The 9,421-nt window shown below is 32.7% G+C and overlaps 1 protein-coding gene and 1 pseudogene across 1 annotated transcript in view; both read left to right on the top strand.

Moving 5' to 3' along the window:
• The window catches only part of LOC127086330 (uncharacterized), a 2,669-nt gene extending 1,416 nt beyond the window's left edge, over positions 1 to 1,253 (top strand). Inside the window, exons 5-10 of the mRNA XM_051027085.1 lie at positions 1 to 61; positions 143 to 236; positions 350 to 488; positions 571 to 728; positions 814 to 934; positions 1,017 to 1,253. The exon at positions 1 to 61 is cut by the window's left edge and continues 67 nt beyond it. Coding sequence (XP_050883042.1) covers positions 1 to 61; positions 143 to 236; positions 350 to 488; positions 571 to 728; positions 814 to 934; positions 1,017 to 1,253 — 810 coding nt within the window. The remainder of the gene's footprint in view (positions 62 to 142; positions 237 to 349; positions 489 to 570; positions 729 to 813; positions 935 to 1,016) is intronic.
• Positions 1,254 to 2,942: 1,689 nt separating this feature from the next.
• Positions 2,943 to 9,066, top strand: LOC127082012 (uncharacterized; annotated as a pseudogene).
• Positions 9,067 to 9,421: the final 355 nt, after the last annotated feature.

The following is a 9,421-nucleotide window of genomic DNA, read 5'->3' as shown; positions in this document are numbered from 1 at the left end:
CATGGGGAAGATGTGAACATTGTTTTTCTATTACAAAACGCAAGGATAAAGGCTGCGCAAGGTAAACGTTATCGTGTTTTGTTGATAATTAAAATACCCAATGTATTTGCTTCATTATGCTGATATTTAGTTGGTGTTGAAGGAGGTTTTCCTTTAAATGTATCCAATGCTTGGAGTGGCACAAAGCTGATCATTAATGATATTAGTAATGTTGAAATTAAGAAGCTGAAGGATAGGTATTTCACAAACATCTTGGCGTATCAGATTTCCCTTATGATTTTTTCGTACAATGTCGTACATGGTGATAGAATTTTACTCTATATTGATTCTTTTATATAATGACTCGCAGCCTAAATGCTGAACTGCCAAAGCTTTCTTCATCAAGTTTGCAAGTTGAAACAACTCAAACCTCACAGTATTCCGATTTTGATAAATTTATATGGAAGGCCGAAGTCATTAGTTTGGCTGAGATCGCGATGCTTAAACAAGTATGCAGGCTGCACATGAAACTTTAATCTGTTCTTAATCTTTATGTTATTTATATAATATAAGTGAAAATTCATTTTACAGGAAACAACATGTGTCACCATAGCGAAGTTGGAGAAGTTTGAAGTTGGTAATTCCGGTTGGTATTACGATGGTTGTGCCGAATGTACCAAGAGCGTCGCTGTAAAAGATGGCAAACTTAAGTGCTATGCAAATCACATAAGTTCTGAACCCGTGCCAAGGTATTCATTCATCGTTGTGTTTTGAAACTGTTTCAATAGGAGTTATAAATTGGGTTCAATCTATTTAAATGGGATTTATATATAGGTACAAGCTTGAAGTGTTGGGAGTTGATGGTAAATTCAAGTCCCGTTTCGTCTTTTGGGATAGTGACTGTTTCAAGTTAATTGGAAAATCTGCTCTACAGATGAAAAATGAATTAGTGGAGGTAATATGAGTGTCTTCAAATGTTGTACAAGAAATTGCTAATAATATATTTTGTTAATATGTATAATTTTGCTGAAATTTAGGCCGGTGAAGACAATCCGTTAGAATTCCCTTTTGGTCTTGATGCTATGTTGAAGAAGGAGTTGGCAATTAGAGCTGTTTTTCAACCGAAATTTAATCGTCTTTCGGTTATTAGCTTTAAAGACGATGAAGATTCACGTAAGAAAGTTAAGGACACCTTCAAGTCTCATGAGGTATGTATTAACATATTATTGGCAAATGTTTCAATCTCATTGATTTGTATCTTAATTCTGATTTGAGTTAACAAAAATACCCTAATAATTCCATTATCTCTCTGCAGGATGTACCAAAAATTCCAATTTCATTGTCTTCCTCACAAGATGATATGAAGAGTTTATCGGTAAGTTATATTTTATATTTTATATCTTATATCGAATTAGTTGTCATATATTCCTGCTTTCAATATCTAATTGAAGACACACATGATTTTCAGGAACCTTTATCTGTATCTGCTGATTTCGACCCAATGCTGCGAATTCTGTGATGACCCCCTGTAAACGTATAAATCCTGAAGCGTCAGAAGATGTTGAAAGTGTTCAACTTTCCTCTACGAAGACGATGAAACCTGTAAAAAAGGAAGATGGTCGATAGATGATGATTGAGTTATTTGTAATATTTCATGGAATTTCATAGTTTTGATTTTGTTATATTTTAGTTTTAAATCGACAAATGTTTCAAGACAATCCAAACTATTTGGAAGTTGATTTTTTGTCTATCTTATGCGTTTCAATTATGATGTTTTTGGTTCTTCAAACAAATATATCAGAAATAATGTTATAGTTGTTTGGATTAAATCCTGATTCTCATCATGGAAATAATATATCTCTTATGTGAGACACATTTTAGGATCAAGTTTTATAATTGAAGCACTGTTGTAACAGTATTTTGTTGTAGCAACATTTAATAGTCTATAAAACTACAGGGTAATAAATTATTATTTTTTCTATGGCCAGGATATTAAAAATATGTCATTTTCATCCGTTTGAACTTTAGCAAATTTTTTAGTATAACTTTACATATTTTTAAATATTCTTTATACTTTAGCAAATTTTAAAATAATTTTTTTATAAGTAATTAAATTTTTTAGTATAACTTTACATATTTTTAAATATTCTTTATACTTTAGCAAATTTTAAAATAATTTTTTTTATAAGTAATTAATTTTTTTTTATAAGGTCAGAGGGAGTATATATTTTTTATCTTACTTGCTTAGTCTTTAAATCTTCTATTAGATATTTAAAGTAGATTAGCCAATTGTTTGTAAAAAGTGAAAGTTTGATGTGATATTACAATGTGTCTTATAGGTAGTGTAGCTATGTTGTAGTATTGAATGATGAGAATATAAAATAAGTGTCACTATAAGGTTTTGCATGTGTCAATATTACTTCTAATGCACACAAAAACTTTTCATGTTTTCCAATGCTTCTGCGTTTTACAATGCTAAGATTATAATGAGTTATGCATGCTTTTTTTACTTTTTAAGTGTGTCTTTTAGTCTACCTATGTACCATTAATCATAACTCTATATTATAATAATGTCTTATATATATAATTAGAAAACCAATACCACATAATATATTGAATAGGCTTACCAATTATTAATGTAACAAAAACTAATTATTAAACCAATACCAAATGATATTTTAAACCATTTTCTTTTATTGTATGAATATACTACTATATGATTTAATTTATAAGACTAATTTTTAAAAAAGAACATTAAAACTTGCATGACTATTAGCTTTTAGGTTCATGACTTTTACTCTAATTGTTCTTGCGGCATGTTATAGGTAGAAGCTTTGTTCCTGTTAGAATGGCTACCACCCAAACATAAAGATTTCCAACTTTTGTTATATTCTAACATGGTTTCTATTCTTCTTAAGATAATCTGATATCATCATCTACATTCACTACAATTCTCCAACAAAATGGAACCACCTGCTAACTCCAATAAAGAAATTGCAGCTTTGGCACGACGTAAAAGGAAGCAAATTCTTAAAGATAGAAGATCGAAAAAACTCCGAAACATAGATAACTTTTATAACCACTATGAAGCTTCTCAGATGTACTACGCTCCATCGAGGCCAATCATCAGAACACCACTGTCTAATATAACTTCAATTATTCTTAATGAAAGAAATATGTTTTCACATTCTCCTGGAATTGCAACAGGCAGTGGTATTTCAATGAAGAATTTTGAAAGTGTCTCTACAAAACAAGCTGCGGCTTTTGCACGGGAAAGGAGAAAACAAATTCTGCAAAGAAGAATCTCACAATCTCATGATGAGAACTTTGACAAGAATTCTCCAAGTTGTTTCAGGATCAATACTCCATCATTTACTCATTTAGTAACACCACCTTCCAATATAACTTCTCCACATTCTAATGCAAGAAACTTGAACATGAGTGCGCAACCAAGTACTTCTGCTTACAAATCCAAAAAACAACTGAATGTGGGTGCTATTCAATCCATGAGTGTGAAACTTTTAAATTATTTTGCCAATGAGAATCATGATCCCTCTTCTTCATCCACACCCAATTCTCCTGTACATGATGCATCTACTTTCAATTCTGTTCCAAATTTTAACATTGCTATGCATAACTCTGTTGATGATACATCCACTGATGATTCTATCAGTGACAGCTCTTGCGAATTTAATGTTGCAGATGGAAATTATGATTCCAGTTCCAGTCTTGATGGTGACGAAGCCTTTCAATACAATTCCTCATCAATTGATTCTTGCAATATTGGTATGTTTAACTCTAACATTTGTTTTACTTATAACTTTTCATTTAACAGACTTAGCAAATTTAATAAATGCATTATAATATTCAAAAACGTTTCTTTTAAATAGATTATTCTGATATTGGTGATCCTACGGTTGAGTGCACACATTGTGGAGCACTTATGTGGTATCAAGAAAAAACAAAGAAAGGAAAGAATTGTTCAGTTCCTAAGTTCCAACTATGTTGCGGAAACGGAAAAGTTGTTTTGCCACTTTTGAAAACACCACCATTATTACTTCGGCGTTTATTGTTTGATAATAGCGAAAGCGAAAGTATAAATTATCAGCAATATTGTCGATTGTACAACATGATATTTGCTTTTACATCATCGGGTATGAAGGTCGACAACAGATTTCAAGATGGAAGGGGACCACCTAATCTAAGAATACATGGACAAGTCTGCCATCGGATTGGGAGCATGCTTCCTTTACCTGGAGAATCTCCAAAGTTTGCTCAACTATACATTTTCGACACCGACAATGAGGTTCAGAATAGAATTGAAGCAATAGGGTGAGTTTATATTCTTCATACGATTTACTTCATGATTAAAAATTCCATAATTCTAAAAAATATGCCATCACAGTATACTATTAATAGATTTTGAATAGACTAACCTTTGGAAAATCAATATGCAGGAACAACCCCTATATTATTCCAGATACTGTTAAAAGATTGAAGCTTATGTTGGATAAGTTCAACACACATGCTAAGTCTTTTAGGATGGCAGCAGATAGATTGAAAAATTGCAGTTTACCTGATCTTAAGTTGAAATTAATCTCTGACAGATCAACAGACGGCAGGATCTACAACCATCCAACTGTTTCAGAGGTCGCCGCACTTATCGTTGGTGATGTTGATACAGGTCATAAAAGAGATATTCTTCTTGAGAGACAGAGTGGACAACTGAAAAGAATAAGTGAGTTTCATCCAAGTTATTTGTCATACCAGTATCCACTGTTGTTTCGTTACGGTGAAGATGGATTTAGAGTTGGCGTTCTTCTTAGGGAAACTAATTCAAAAAAACCAATGAAGAGGAATAAGCTTACAATTAGAGAATGGCTTGCTTTTAGGATTCAATCTAGGAATAATGAAGCACAAACACTATTACTGTCAAGAAGGTTGTTTCAACAATTCTTGGTTGATGGATTTACGATGATGGAGTCCCAAAGATTAAATTATATAAGAAAACATCAAAAAAGGTTGCGTGTTTCTAAATATGGCAATTTGAATGATGGAGAACAGAATGCCAACACTCAAGGTTCCAACAAAGGTAAAAGAGTCGTTTTACCGTCGACTTATGTTGGAAGTCGAAGGTTCATGGAACAACTTTATTTTGATGGCATGGCTATTTGTAGTCACTTTGGTTTTCCGGATCTTTTTATCACATTTACTTGCAATCCTAACTGGCCTGAAATTCAGAGATTGGTTGCCAAAAATAACTTGAATTCTCAAGATCGTCCGGATATCATTTCTAGAGTCTTCAAGATTAAGTTTGATGAGTTGTTGTGTGACCTAACAAAAAAGCATGTGTTAGGGAGAGTTGTTGCATGTAAGTTTTAATTCTAATTATTTTATCTAATGATATACGTATTATCCGAATATTTAATGATAAACTCATTTTATTGCAGATATATACACAATTGAATTTCAAAAGCGGGGTTTACCACATTCCCATATCCTTCTATTCTTGCATCCCTCCAGCAAGTATCCAACTCCAGATGATATAGACAAGATCATTTCAGCAGAGATACCAACAGAACAAGATGATAAGCCACTATATGATTTGGTAAAGACACATATGATCCATGGTCCATGTGGTATAGCAAACAGGTCTTCACCCTGCATGAAAGATGGAAAGTGCTCAAAATACTTTCCCAAAAAGTTTCAGCCCCAGACCATTGTTGATCAAGATGGATATCCTATGTACCGAAGAAGAGAAACTGGTAATACGGTTATGAAAAAACAAGTTCAACTTGATAACAGGTATGTAGTTCCTTATAATCCATATTTGTTGAAAAAATATCAAGCACACGTCAATATGGAGTGGTGTAATCAGAGTACTTCTATTAAGTACTTATTCAAGTATATTAACAAAGGTTATGATAGAATTACTGCTGCGGTTGTTCAAACTGAATCTGATGGAACTTCGGTCATAAGAAATGTTGATGAAATCAAGCAATATCTTGATTGTAGATATGTCTCACCAAGTGAAGCGTGTTGGAGGCTTTTTTCATTTCCTATTCATGGTAGGTCACCAGCAGTTGAGAGGTTGTACTTCCATCTTGAGGGAGATAATTCTGTTTACTATACTGATTATGAATTGATTGATGAGGTGCTTGACAAACCAAGTGTGAAAGAATCAATGTTTACGGCGTGGATGGAAGCAAACAATGAGGCACAAAATTTAACTTACTCTCAATTTCTGACGAAGTTTGTATATGATAGAAGATATAGACGGTGGAGACCACGAAAAAGGGGTCATACTATTGGCCGCCTAATTTGGGTTCCTCCAAGTACCGGTGAGTTGTATTATTTGAGAATGATGCTGACAGTTGTCAAGGGCCCTACTTGCTATGAAGATATAAAATTCGTTGATGGAAAGGTTCAGGATAGCTTTAGGGATGCATGCTTCCATATGGGATTTCTTAACGATGACAGTGAATATGTTGCAGCGATAAATGAAGCAAAAGATTGGGGTTCTGGACATTTTTTGAGAAAGTTATTTGTTACGATGTTGTTATCCGGTACAGTGAATAGGCCACGTCATGTTTGGGAACAAACCTGGAGGACTTTATCTGACGGTATTTTATATCAACAAAGACAGAATACTAATAGAAGAGGTAAATTTCCATTGTTTGTTTTTCCTTTGAAGAAATAGTTTTGGTCTGCACTATATGCAATAGTCTGAATATTTATTTAACTTATTTTATTTTATAGAGAATGTCTTTACTAATTATCAAAATATTTTATATCTTTCATATATGAATTTGTGTTGACCCATATGTTTTATATTAATTAATTAGCTCTGCGCATCATAAAACTAAGTGTAAACAGAATTTGATTAATATTACATCATACATTATATGTTAACTATTAAGTAACTAATGGCAGACATGATTAAGATACATACAATACCTATTTGTTAAATATTACCTAACAATTCATATATATCCTACATTTTGTAAGTATGTTGTTCCTTACAGGAACATTATATGCATTCATATTCCTAACTAATTAAAATACAATTTTGTGTTGAATTTGATCTTCAAATTTTAGAATAATGTTTCTAAGCTGAATCTAACTACTTATCTAATGCTATCCGTTGAAATTTTTGTAATAATATTAGATATACACTTTCAGGTTGTATATGTATTTTATGATATATATTCAAATTGTTACTATATAACTGCTTATAAAATGTTGACAGAATTGCAACTATCAGACACTGAGTTAAAGAATTTGACACTCATTGAGATTGAAAATATGATGCAATCAAATAGAAGAAGTTTACATGAATTTACATGTATGCCATATCCGGATAACTATGTCACAAAGCATGTTGGCAACCGGCTGATTTACGATGAACTTGATTACAATGCTGAGAATGAGCAAAAGAATTTCGAAGAGCTTTTTCATGCACTTACAGGTGACATTTTATTTTTATTATGAATTTAAAAATCTCTTATATTTTTTCTACTTATAATTATAACTTGATAATTTAAAGATGAACAACTTGCAATATATCATACCATCATGGATGCTGTCAACAAAAAAAGAGGAGGTGTGTTTTTTTTACATGGTTACGGAGGAACCGACAAAACTTTCATGTGGAGAACACTATCAAGTGCCCTTCGTTCACAGAAAAAAATTGTTCTTACTGTTGCTTCAAGTGGGATAGCATCATTATTATTGCCAGGTGGGAGAACCGCACATTCAAAGTTCAAAATACCCGTGCCAACACTTGACAACTCAACTTGCAATATCGACAAAGACACTGATCATTCACAACTACTTGAAGCCACCGATGTCATAATATGGGATGAAGCACCTATGTCTCATAGGCACTGCTTTGAGGCATTGGATAAAACCCTAAAAGATGTCATGAGCAAAAAGGGTTTTCAAAATGCAATTTTTGGTGGAAAGGTTGTTGTTTTCGGAGGAGATTTCCGACAGATTCTTCCAGTTGTTCCTAGAGCAAGTCGTTCTGATATTGTCCATGCATCTATTAGCTCATCCTATGTTTGGGAATATTGTCAGGTTCTAAAGCTCACAAAGAATATGAGACTTCGACATGGAAGGGATAATACAAGTTCTGATGAACTAGCAAAATTCTCAAAATGGATATTGCAAGTTGGTGATGGTAAGATTTCTGAACCAAATGATGGATTGGTTGATATAGAAATTCCAAAAGAATTATTAATTTCAAATTTTGAAGATCCAATAAGGGCTATCGTTGATTACACATATCCGAATTTGTTGGAAAAATTTCAAGATGTTACGTTCTTACAAGGAAAAGCCATTCTTGCCTCAACCATTGAAGTTGTGGATAGAATCAATCATTACATATTGGATCTGATACCAGGTAAATGTTAGTTAGCTTTTATCTTTTCTAAACATAAAACAATACACTATAGCAATTATTTTTAATAATGTTTTATGTTTTGTTTTATGAACGGATATTTCAGGGAAGAGAAAGAGTATTTGAGTTTCGATTCAATTGATAGAACAGACACAACTTATAATGAATCTTATGAAGTTTTAACTCCTGAATTTCTTAGTAAATTAAGAACATCAGGAATTCCAAATCATAAGATCAAATTGAAGGTCGGTACACCTATTATGCTAATGAGAAATTTGGACCAGGTTGATGGACTGTGCAATGGAACAAGATTAATTGTTACAAGGTTAGCAAATCATGTCATAGAGGCAAAGATCATGTCTGGAAAGAACATAGGTAAGATTTTTTACATTCCAAGAATGTTTATGTCACCGTCTGATTCACCTTGGCCATTTAAGTTGATTCGGAGACAATTTCCAATAATTGTCTCCTATGCAATGACAATTAATAAATCCCAAGGTCAATCACTTGATAGTGTTGGATTGTACTTGCCTACTCCAGTATTTAGTCATGGTCAGTTGTATGTTGCTATTTCACGAGTTAAGAGCAAAAGTGGGCTAAAAATCCTAATCCATGACAAGGACAATTCACCGTGTTCGACTACTACAAATGTTGTGTACAAGGAGGTCTTCGAAGCACTTGGTTAACCGGTAAGCTTTTTATCTTATTATATTTTGACAACAATTTAATTACTTTATACTCTATTCAATAACTTTTTTGCTTACCTCGACTATATGAAATTAAATAAATTATCATGCTTACTGTATATGAGTCAAATGGTTCTTTTGTATGAACATCCTTCTAATGCTTTATGCTACTAATGTTATTTTACTTTTCATCTTATGAGACATTCACTTAAACTCATGAATTGTATTTGTTTGTCATGCAGGCATGCTAGCCATCATGTGGTCACACACAATTCAATTGAATGAGACTACTTGATCCTCATTCGGCCAAAGACACAGTTGTTTGTTAACTTTTGATAGCAATTTTTTTACTTTG

This window comes from Lathyrus oleraceus, chromosome 5 (assembly GCF_024323335.1).
Source record: "Lathyrus oleraceus cultivar Zhongwan6 chromosome 5, CAAS_Psat_ZW6_1.0, whole genome shotgun sequence".
Taxonomy (NCBI): domain Eukaryota; kingdom Viridiplantae; phylum Streptophyta; class Magnoliopsida; order Fabales; family Fabaceae; genus Lathyrus; species Lathyrus oleraceus.
The sequence above is the reverse complement of the archived record's forward strand: the minus strand, read 5'-3'. Positions and strand labels throughout refer to the sequence as shown.